At 40.4% G+C, this 12,617-nt stretch overlaps 1 protein-coding gene across 1 annotated transcript; it reads left to right on the forward strand. All coding sequences in view use genetic code 11, as the record gives it.

Moving 5' to 3' along the window:
* Nucleotides 1-3,431: 3,431 nt before the first annotated feature.
* EGR_09678 (hypothetical protein) lies at nucleotides 3,432-3,957 on the forward strand (the record flags this gene model as incomplete). The annotated part of the gene is made up of 2 exons (XM_024498927.1): nucleotides 3,432-3,472; nucleotides 3,852-3,957. The coding sequence occupies 2 exons, from the start codon at nucleotides 3,432-3,434 to the stop codon at nucleotides 3,955-3,957; spliced, it is 147 nt and encodes a 48-aa protein (XP_024346666.1).
* Nucleotides 3,958-12,617: the final 8,660 nt, after the last annotated feature.

The raw sequence follows: 12,617 nt of genomic DNA on the forward strand, positions 1-12,617 counted from the left end.
AGAGCTTCTGTACCGGTCTGCGATATTGTATGATCAGGAGTCACTTGATTATAAGTGAATTTATGGAAGGAAGACCGCTAATCTTACGACGATTGTCTGCCAGGTCATTTAAGCTCACGAAGCGTACAAGCTGAGTCCTTACCACTTGTTGAAGAGATCACTTTAATAGGGTCATTTTTGCCATACAATGATGGTGTGTTTTCTTCTTGGCTTTCACCTTCTGCCTTCAGTTTTAGCCATTCGTATCCGGGTGAATGGTAAGTGGTTGTGAGGGAAGCTGCGTCTGTCTCCGATGTGGCAGATAGATGGAGCCTTCTCGAGCACGAGGTAGGTCGGCGCTGCCCACTTGCCGTCTGAATAGGCGTAGTCAAGCAAACATCCAATGTCATGGTGTATCGGGGTAAATCTAGCCAAACAAATTGGCTTATCACTTCATTGCAATTAACTAGTGGAAAAAGAGATCGTTCGGCAATTAACCCTTCAAAAGTGGCCGGCAAGGCGTTTGTACACACAAGGTTGTACCAAGAGGTCATAAATAAGTTCGTTTTGCCTTGTTGTGGATAAAAAAAGCACCTTTTTCTGCAACAAAATACAACACTTGAGCCAAATCTAGCTGACTTAGAATAAAACCTTCCATTTTACTCGAGAGCAGGACTTATTTAAACCCTTTGCATAGGCCAACACTTCAACTGCTTCCTTATTTCTATTTCATCCTGCCTTGGTGTCATAAGCAAAAGCTTTTGTAAGCCATACTGCCAAGACTTTTTTAAAATGTTCACTAAGTCTTTAAATCGCAATTAACTGATGCCTATTGACGCTTTTCAAATGATTGAAAGAATTGTCGGCTTGATGGGCAAATTGAATTTCTGCAGGAATTATTCTAATTTTAATCAGCCTAAATTTGAAAGAAGTTTGAAAATGAGTAACCTTTTCCAAATGCTACAATCGTAATAAGGTATTGGAGTAAAATATGTATAAATTCTTAATTTGCGGCGTTTGACAATACCAGTTGGCTGTGTTGACTCTTCCTACGGTGAGGTTTCCTGCATTAATGAAGAAGATTTTTGATGAATTGCACGTGGAGGGCGACGCGCAGATGGATATTCCACCTAATTTGAATGGCGTGTGTTTAAAAAGGTGAATTTTGGCAAGGTTATTATGGTAAAGTGTAATGAGGGGGTGCGTTGGAGCCAAATTCCTTTTAGTGTACTTCACTTTGAAGCTGACAGAACAACTTGCCACAGGTCCAAGGTCTAACCTCATGCTTGGCAACTATGGGTATTACCAACAAATTTTGCTAATCGGATGTGAACTTACAATCTGCGAGAGATTCTCAGGTAAAAGCTGGTGGATTCTTACCTGACGGGACGATAAAATTGGAAACTTAAAGCATAACCGGATATTTTGTTTGATTAGGCGGCGATATCAGCCACTGCGGGTTGCACTTCCGCTCTGTGGCTTTGACTTTACTTCTTACTGCTTTCGAACGATTCCATACGCTGGTAATATATGTTCTTTTGTGCTACTTTAGCCACTTACAACTTCAGAGCGCACTCAAGACTCTGCAATTCACTTTCGCAAATGGTGCTTCAACCTGCATTAGATGGACTCTGCATTCGTCATAACAAACACCAACGAGGACCCAATATTATGCTCGTGCCTGTTCCTAGTTTAGGAAGGGTTAGCGAGGCAGGTGTCCAAATTTACAAGATCATAAGAACTCTTGGCCATTCACCTGTAGAAGAGACTTGGGAAACTCGAGACGTCTGCTTTAATCAAGATCTTCCATCCAATTTTAAACTAACGCCCTAAAATTGCATCCATTATCACTGTTAAACAAGCTTTTGAATTGCTGCAACATCTTATCCTTAGCACTAGTTTGTCTCTATCAGGAATTAGCCTGTTGTGGCATCGATGAGGCACGACTATATCAAAGGGAAACCAAGATGTGAAAGATTTTGTGCCGACTTCGTCCAAACCTTTGGGCATCATTACCTACTAGTCTAAAGACATGCTCACGATGAGATTCGTCTACCTGACCAATGGATTATTCATTCTTGGTACCAATATGAAAGGTAAATTATTGTCTTGATCCAGTTTTTTTGATAGGCGGCTAGGCTGTAGTAGCACATACTGAACTAGAGCTTTGTAATGGGCTATCTTAGGTGGGACTTGAGTCAACAAATATGGATGGTCATGCTGCGGTTTTCCACACACCAGCCCCCTTGCTTTCGTCAAAAAAGCGATATGTCTCCGCTGATGCAAGAGGTAACCTGGCTATTCACAATATTTTCCACCCTCACTACCTACATTTTAGAGTTCTATCAACCATAACAAACCAACTTTTCTATTTTTTCGAATATTACGGACAAATTTTACTTCTTCTTACGAACCAATTACTCATTATAAACTGACAAAGAACATTGATTGCCTGCTTGAACCCCCAAGCTGTGATAGGGCAACTGGCGCGTCACATGTGGGTGCGCTCAAATGCCACTTGACGGGGGTCCGCAACGACAGTGAAAGTGTGCGAAGCAAAGTAAAGTGCACGAAAAGATCGACACTCATATTTAGACCCCAAACTGCACACGTCAAGAGTTGCTGTTACTTTCGAAAAGCGGGTAAATATGGTGGTAAATAACAAATACGGCTGTGCCATCAAATCTATGGGGCGTAGTTACACTGAAGCACATTTAGATTATTTAAGAAAAATGGTGGTTCTTTACTAAAAAGTTCCCCGGATAATTGCTCTTAGCTGAAATTGCAAATGCCCCTCTACCAACGAAAGCATACTATAGGATCAAACCGTCATTGAAGTGCGTTTGCTATTTAAAGGAAGGTCTGTTTAAGTGGTGGCTCATTTTCTTCATCGTCCAAGTGCGTTGTAACCAAGTCCCACACATCGACATCAAACTTACTTAGCTCTGATTTCGTGGTCATTCGAGCTGAGAACCGTTGTAGTCATGTTCGCAGTTGCTATGACCGTACTTCACTTTGCCACGTCAGCACATCGAACATACATTGCGATTTCAGTAGTTCATACGTCATCCATTCATTTAACATCAGTAGTAAGGACAAACGCAAAACAGCGGTGTGCCGCTTCTGATTGGGACAATTGAAGGCCGACGTATCGGTTAAATTAACAAAGGTTTATTAAGCAAGTGGTGAAGGGTGTAGCTTTATTCACACCTATTGAGTGCGTATCGAAGGTAGCAGAAGGTAAACAAATGAAGACCGCATACATGTCACGCATTGACAGATGGCATATAAAAGACAACGAAAATTATCAACATGTTTCCAGACCTTTCTACATATTTTGCAAAACGATTTGCTTTTACATTCTTTGATGACAGGAGGACTCGTATCGGGAGGTAGCCTCTATGTTGCAGCATTTGTCACGTAAATAATCACATCTTTCGTGTTTCCCGGCAATGATCCCTACATCATCCACACTGCTCTACAACTCATCGAAGTGATGTACTTCATCTTTGAGAAGCCAGGCTTGCTCGGATTTAATGCACTGCAGACAAAATTATTAACTGCAAATACCTTGTTGAGTTTAATACAAATACAAATGGGACCGACCTACTTGATGCAATTGGAAGATGCACAGTATTTGAAACGGCCGAGACCATTCAATTAGTCATCATTAAGTCATATTGCCAAAAACAATCGCCAGCTCAAAAAAACTGCTTCTTTGTGGTTGATTTTCTGCTTCACAATATGTTCCGGTCTGCAGGAAAATCGCATTTTTGCAAAAAGAACGAAATAAGAGAAAAATGATAACTGGAAATAACATTGACTTTCAAATTACAACTATAATGCATATTTGTTTGAACACGTCTTTCAAGCGAGATATGGTCGGGAAGTATGCATCTTGTTGTGATTGAGGGAGAGAAGAAGAAGAAGGAGGAGGAGGAGGTGGTGGTGGTGGAGGAGGCGCAATACTGCCTATGAGCTCGGTATAAACACGGTTTTGAATGCCTTACTAATCCATACTATCATCATCAGATGGGTAGAATTGTCAAAAGGGAGGGCTTTATTTAAGTTATAAATCTCTGATCACCAATTTAAGACTCAAACCAAGAGTTTGTATGAATTTTACATAACTGGTGCTATCAGATGGATAGCGGAAATGAACAGCTCAATTTAATTAGTAATATATATCTTATTGCTATTTAAAGTAATTTGAGCTACTAAATTGCAATTACTTTTAAACGACTTTATAAATCAGAGTAAAAAGAGTATACCACCCACAATCCTGCAATTAAGTGCCAATCTGTACCTTCACCTTTGCGGACATTGTGGATGCTCTAGGTCGAAAAGCACTCTATGTTCAGGCTGACCTTTTTCCATTGTCATTTTGGATTCTCTCTCTATCGAGTTTACATTTTAATTGGAAAATGGAAGTATATGCTGTAATTTTGTTAATGAACTCGCCTTTACATGGTCTGCTAATCAGACGTTTTTGTGAAGATACGCCTAAGGGGGTCGACAATACCTTGCCATTAAATTTGTTCAGGGTGACGCCCATATAATGGACAATAACATTTTTTCTCTTAACTACCTCACCCCCTCTATCTGACTGCTCGTATTACCTAATCAGTGATCACTTCAAGAAAATTTTGTGAGAAGAAAGAGATGAGGAGGGGTTACTCACCAGGCGAATGTTTCTGCTCTTTGGAGCACTGGAATAAATAGAAGTTTGTGGAGACGAAAAAAACCAAGCAAATGGAAGTTATTAAATAACCACTACCTGGGATAAATGAACACCTGTAAAGTATTTAAGGTAGGAGAATAAAAAGGTAAGTGTCCAAAATATCTTACTAGATATAATTGGCAAGTTGAAAGAATCAAGGTCTGTCCGTGTAACACGTGCATTTTCCAGTTCATATTTGATAAGAAAGCACTAGACGAAAGGAATTTATTAACTAAACTACCAGTTTTCAGCTAGAAACTAATATTGTATTTCTTAAAGAAAATTTTGCCATGAAGAACTGTTGTGTAACGACCTGTATTATCTACTTTAGATTCGCTTTGGCTGCGGTGGGTAATAAACCAGCCTAAGAGAAAACGGCCGTTATTTCTTTTAACCCCTTAAAACAGAATGCGTGTGGTTGGCTAAGCAAGGTCTCTCCTTCACCTAAAGTTGTTTACTATCAAGGTTAATGCCTTTAGTGGCAACATTTTTCGGTTTATAAAAGTATTTAGACAGCCATTGGTCTAGCAATGGTAAAACACATGGCACAGGATAAGGGGGTGCCAAATACGGAACATGTTCTTCTCTCCTGTGCACTTAGTTGTTCCTATCAGCTTTTAGGACCCTTCTCTTGACACTATGGCTCCGCCACAAACGCACGTTGGGATAGCTCCTACTAAAAACCGTGGGCTGCTTAAACTCACTCCTAGAGGTCTGTCCCCATAGTGTACACAACAGCCACGCAGCTATTCCCTCCACAATTCCACCTTTCGTCTATTTTTTTCCTTTTAAAAGGTGCCTAGCCAAACACTTATGTTTCTCATCTCAATTTTAAGCTTTGATCACCATTTGTTTAATTAAAATAATCATTCTGTGGCACTCGAGTTATAGACAGCAGTATAGTCTGCTACTTTCCTCCTCAACATCCATTCTCATCACCCCTGCTTTTAAAAGAAGGGAAAGTGGGGACAAATTAAGGGTAGCAGTCTTTTGTATTTAGTGTTGTCTGACAAACTGTCTTCTTGGTGGTCCACCACGGTTTAGTGCGTTCGGAATGGTCGCGAGCAGTGGGGAAATCAAATACCATGGCGTTGCTTAAATCACAATTTTAGGTTTTGGTACTTTTCGCTAAGTACGATGAAGTCGGTTAAATTTATATTTACACCAAACATTATTTTTTAACCCCAAACATTTGCTGGGGTGATGACCAGTCTCATTTTGCTCCCATAGTTACATTTGCTCCATGGCTACAGAATCGGTTCATCCTGACTTTTCACAGTGTATGTTGAGACCGCAACGAGTTTTGAGGTGAAGAGAGGCCTAAGTGTTGAATTTGTCCTTTGCTTGCTGAAAATAACTAGTTTAAATTGCTCTCCATGCTGATGTTGGAGGGCGGGTCAGGTTAGAGACAAAAAAATAAGAATGATGGATTCAACCTAGTGTGCGAATTCATTCGGAACTCCGATGTGACCCATTTATTTGCTTCTAAGTTGCAGGTTTTAGAAAGCCTTACAGAATTAGACTATTCTGAATCAATCTAATTCACCTAACCTTATTATCTCTAGAAGCGGAAAGGACCGGAGGCATGTTATTTCACTCTTTCTAAAAATTATGCCAGAAAGTGTGGCATCAATCGACTGCGCCTCTCTTCCCGCATCGCCTTTATTCGAAACAACCTCGCTGACTTTGCTCACTTAACTATTAATGAAGGCATCAATGTCTTGCCTCTGTTGATATGTAAGCTGCTTAAGTATGTCCTAATCCATCCCTCATTCCCTCTTCAAATCCCCAATCCAAAGCAAAGTTATCAACCGGACAACATCGTCTCGCCAAATGCTTTTTCATGCATGAGGAAGAGGACGAAACGCTGCATATTGTCATGAATTTAATAGAAAGACTGTCTCAATTTTGCCTCAGAACATAGTTGCCTCTCACTTATAAACTTATTCAATCCAAAAAGTGCTCTTTACGTCAAAATTGTAGCTTGAAAATGGTTAGATTGCCCACATCTCAACCACAAAAGCGTCTAATTTTTAGCCTAGCTCCAGTAAGTGGAAGCAAACTTTAGCCCCCTCAAAAATGGCACATTCAAAGCACCATTTGGAGGCCTTTGAAATTACGATCGTCTGGTAACTGATTAACAACAAAGACTTTGTTTTCATCAACAACACAAAGTGTTACGAAATCAAACAGTCCTGGGTTTACAAACCACCTCATCAATGCTGTACGTACTATCTTCATAAAAGAAGCACCACAAGTAGTCGCACTGTGAGGAGACAATGGAATCTGGAAAGAACAAGCCAGAACCACAAACCTTATTAATACAGTCGAAGTCGAGTCCATGAATCTGTAAGATCAAGGGTTCTGGTCTCCATTTAAAAGTAGGAATTCGAAGTTTTACCTAGCAGCCACTTCAACATCCACAGATGTTGGTTGACGCTTTGGTATCGTTACACTCCAACTTGATGTCATATCTGGCAACAGCACCTTCAAGCCATCCCTGTTTGCCAGATTTTATCCATAATCGCCCAATGTTTGGTGCTTCCACAGGGAGGACATAAGAAGGGGAGTGTTTGCCACTCAGAAGATATTGTATCGCCTGCCCAATTTCCATGCAAGCATGATTATTTCTTTACGCTAACAAACGCTGCAACTACTAAAGGTCCTTCATTACTAATGAGATCTTTCTAGAGCCTTGACAGGCTGTTTAATCCTGTGTCTTTTGCACCTTTATGTTGAAAAAGACTTAAATGATGGCAAAGATATGTAGCACTTAGAAGCAACTCATATTATATATCATACCAATTGTGTTGTTGACTCAAACAAATGTCGGTTTCATGAGAGGCTTACCTAGAAGTACAGAAAAGATAATGAATTTTTCCACAAAAGTGATGCTTTTTCCAAAACAAGTTAAAATGAGCGGAGTATTTGACAAAAAGTAAAAGGTTCCACTAAGATGACCAAAAGAGAGACACGGTGAATTTCCACATGACTTTTGATGAGCTTGAGGAAGGCACATAATGTGCGTATGTTTTGAGAGAACATCTGCATCCTATGCCCTTAAATACAGTGATTGCGAATACAAAAATATGGCATCTTTATAACTACATTTTTAAATGCATCCAAAATAAGTTCATCGAAGCAGGACATGACACTGTCGCTCAACATATTTCCACTGGCCGATTGTAATATTTTAGTAAGTGAAGCTACCTATGACTTCAGAAAGCCCTTCCATATCGGCTTTCACAATTTGCCATTCTTCAAACTAAGTGTCGAGTTTTCTTCAAATTCCTACCCTCGTTCACCCTCACCCCACTTGAGGATAGCCGTCAAGTGAGCCAGCAAACCCGCAAGTTCAAGGCTAACTCAGTACAAAAAGTGGACAAGTCTGGAACCACTTGGTGTCTCCAGTGCTTGATTCTACTCTACGCTCCATGGGACAGCCTGTGGTCGTGTATGAACACACGCCTGCAGATAAAAGCGTCTGTATTGAAGCCTCTGCCTTCCAATTACTCAAACTGTCAATTCGGCAGGATCCCAGCTCACCTACACCAACACATGATTGCAGGGATAATGAACTCATCTCTACAATTCTCTTTGCCTTTTTCTTTTATTAGAGAGCCATTCGTTTCTGCATTTGACGACACCCATTAGGACACTGCTCAAAACATTACCCCAGTTTCCTTGTTTTAACATGAATGCAGCATTTTGGTGGAAGCGCTACCAGTGCACACGAATAAGCTCCCACATGTGAATTTATCGTGATGGCTTTTTCAGCAATTCTTAAATACTGTCAAAAACCCATTTGACAAATATCTCTGATTGCATTTTTAAAGGACCTTTTATACATGTATTCATCCTTAGTCAGAGAGATGTTTGTTATTCAGAAATAAAATAATTGTCGGTTTTATCGCTCAGAAGTCACTCCTTACTGTAAATTTCTGCCTCAAGAAGTACCTTTAGGGTGAGCGAGATGACATGACTATGTGGAGTGATTTTTGTCTTACTATGTGGAATGGCCTGGACCAAACCTCCACAAGTGTTACCTCTATAAATTAATCGCACGCCTCCTTGAGGTTCCCTCTTCACCCCACTTGTTTTGACTGACAGAGGTGTCTGGCACACATATGTGACATTTAATGCACAACGTGTAGTGCATGGGAATGAACGATGAAGTGATTCCTTTACATCGATGCCTAAAGACTAACTGAATGACAAAAATATCCTGTTTTCTTCCTTTCCTCCACATTGCAAAGGAGACGGTTTCCTAATTTCGATTCCTCACTGTCCTGTGAAGCAATGAGAGCTTTTAAAGTGGCCAAGCACATCGCTGGTTGCATCAAAATAAGTCACTCGGCGCTCTACACTTCATCCTGGTGAAGTGTCCTTGCTTTATACACTAACTGAAGGCCAACTAATTGCAGCTTAAATCCACCCACTCGATGTTGCTCTAACTCCTGTAAAAAAAATTATTCCCACAGAAATAGCCGAAACCGAACAGTTGGAACGAAAAGGAAAAACGGGGTGGAAGAAGGGGAAAGATACTGACTCATCCTTCATGCTCTCTTCATTCCTGCCAATTCGAGCATTGCTTGCCACCTTCGCTTGATATTAGGCAATCGCGTGTCTTCATGCAAGATAGAATAAATGGTTAGGAAGCAGAGGTGACTAGAGCTAATATGGTTGTTTGCATCGAGCTACATAGTGCCACCTAAAAGTGGTGAGGATCATAGAAGGCAAACGGAAGCCTCTAGTAGTTATTTTTTTTCCTATTACATAACCGGGAATCATTTGACAAACCCTATAAAAGGCTAGGAAAATGAGAGTCTCGAACAAAATGACAAATAGGTGTAAACCACCCTTGGTCAGTGCGGACTTTGATCGAATGATAGTGTTGTTTAAGCCCCTCCTTTTAGCTGGAGTACGGAAACAACTCTTGACTTCAAGGCGAGGGATGTATCTCGATGAGGCATTGGTATAGCGTGGGCATGATATGCTTCAGCTACACAGAAAAGACAAAAACGAAAGACTTACCAATGCTACTAAAGCGACTTATGTGTTGATTTCATGCAACACCCAAATTTTGACTTATGGCATTTTATTTTCAGAATAACCCTGTTCCACTTTTACAGATATTTTCCTTGCGGCTAATTTTCGGAACACCCGGGAGAATTTATTTCCCACATCCTCGTTCATATTCCCCTAATTAATGAATGTAACATACGGGTAGGCTTTGAGAGACCATCTGAAGTAATGAAAATGAATGAGAAGTTTGACCACACGTGTGCTCAACAGATGCGTTACCCAGAAAGGTGTTGGTCTACATTCAAGACCTCTCTCTTGATTGTTGCAGTTTAAGTCTTGTTTGTGTCTGGGCGCACTCCCTAATACAGCAGTTCCTGGAAGGCCTAGAAAGATGGAAGTGTGGGAGGATAGAGAACCATTAGAACATTTAAAATGTGGTCTGCAACTAAGTCAGACCTAAGTCACTGCACAAACCTTCCTCATCATGTACAGCAGCAACCATTTCGCCTCCTTTGCTAAAGCAATATAAGAGATCGCTACATCAAATCACCTGTACCTTTTAAAGTCTTCACAACTAAGAGGACATTTTTCCATGCTGTGCACTAATGACGTACTTCATGACTTATTGCACCACGAACTTATAGGAAGTCCGTTCTCTGCAAAATTGCTCAAATCGCAGAGCCGCAGCTGCAGGCAGGACTGTGCTTATAAGTAAAATTTTGATTTGCTGACTCAAATATATCAAAGTAAACAAAGACATCCTTAGATGTCCTTCTGTTTGTTAATCGTTCTGAAGCAGAATTAGGAACTGCGGTAGCGGGTACGCACTTCATGGCTGGCATCCCTTGCTGATATTGCTCAGCTTAGTAACTGGTCATCCATTTAGGTGTCAGCTTCCTTTGAGGCACCAATAGGAGCCACGAGATTCGCCACAAGGGGCTGGAATAGTAGAGAATATCTCGCCATGATGCTGCTATTCCACTCCACAGATTACAGCTAAAAATTTACTAGACTTACGAGTTTCGAGGCAAAAGATAATTAAGAAGGTCTGCGTAAATAATTGGCAGCAAATTCCTATCTGGTCACAACTTTGTTAAAGGCATCTTTTCAATGGCCTTTAAGAGAAGTTAACTGCTAATTTGAAAAGTCGAATTCGTGGCTTCGCAGCACACTATAAAGGCCTGTAAGATAGACACTGGGGTGGCATGTATCCAGGTTGTGCAATCTAGAGAAGGTAAGTGATTTCAAAACTAAAAAGCTATTTTTGTGCATTATTCTTTTTGAGATTGTCAAATCCTATAAATAAAACAATGCCGAAGCACTTTGATATATCTAAATGAGGTATTTACCACCATCGGCTGCAACGTCACATATGTGTGACAGTCCTTGTATCTCATCCAAATCTAGAGTTACGTACATGTCATATGAGATCACTACCAGATTATGGCATCTACAAACTAAGATCAAGTTAACCCAGCCCAAGCCAGTGAAGTAGGTGAGGCGTGGTAATCTTGCCTTAAGAATTACTAACTCGACGGTCTCTATGGTGATATCCTTTCCAAATATCCAAAATCTGCCCTATGAGGTGGACTTTGGTGGAGGACCTGCCAGCAGTCAACCTGATTTTTCTGAATGACCGGTGGCAGAAGTGGAATTCGAGACTGTGAGATAAAGTCTTTGTGAAACTGATGGATATAATTAGCCATCACACATCCCAACATTCCTACAGCATTCTGATTCACTTGTATGCATTTACCGTAAAGCATCTATTTGTGGAGGGCTAAATAATGGGTGCATCTGAAACCTATCCCCTCAATGGTATCCGGACATGCACTGAAAAGATCTCTTCTGGCATATGGACAATTCTACCACTGGTGTATCAAGTAGAAGCAAGACCAAACTTTAAGGTCCGGGACACAATGTCAAATGCTGTAGGACCAAGAAGATTTGCTAATCATTTGGGATACTACAGTGGGAGACATTTAGGAACTAAAAGTGAGACGCAAAGGCCCTTGAATAGGGTTAGTTTTTTACTTTTAGTAGACAAAGCATAGTATAAAAGTAGAATTCATATTTGAAATAAGCTTCCAAGCTTTTCATAATGCCTTCGGATAATGTCATATCATCCAAATTTGGCTCCATAAGGGGGTCATTTAGTTAGTGTAACTGGATAAGGACATAAAAACAGCTGAAAGAAACCACTTGAACCTTAGACAAAACTGGAAGCACTCTGGCGCAGTGCTAAACGCCTCTCAGGTTCTGCCCATTTAGATGTTCTGGCTTTAGCAACCCTCACTTTCAATTTCCTACCACCCAAACACTTAAGAAAGATAAGGTATAAAATGCGGCAGGGCAGCAGGCAACCCCTGATTTGCTAAAATTAAAGCATAGATGGGCTTATTCCATGCCTATATTTATAAAGAAGGGCAGTATTTATAAATAAGTGATTGCAGTTCCTTAAAATAGGTGCTTTATCCATGTAAACCTTATTATTCTATCTTAGTGATGGTTCTCCAAACATTAGGGCATATTATATGTTCGCCCACGTAACTCGTCAAATGCGGGCTTTCAGGTCACTCAGAATGAGTTTCTTTGTTCAGTTTCGTAATCCATTCTGGGTGCTAACACGGGCATCCAGGAAGCGTTCTAAGACCTTTAGCATCCCATATCTTTACTTTAGATAGCTGAAAAATAAGCCTTGAGGACCTAGTTACAAGGTCTAGTCATATTTAGGTAAGTAATCTTCGAAAATTATTTAAATTAAAAAGCATTAATCACACACATGTGCCCAACATGCTACTGATTCAAAGTAGTAGTGATCATCGTCCTCAGTTTCTCCTCTCAAGAGGTGAATAGAAATCAGGGGGCAAAAATAAGACAAACAATCGCCACA

This window comes from Echinococcus granulosus (genome assembly GCF_000524195.1).
Source record: "Echinococcus granulosus chromosome Unknown EG_S00160, whole genome shotgun sequence".
Classification (NCBI taxonomy): Eukaryota; Metazoa; Platyhelminthes; class Cestoda; order Cyclophyllidea; family Taeniidae; genus Echinococcus; species Echinococcus granulosus.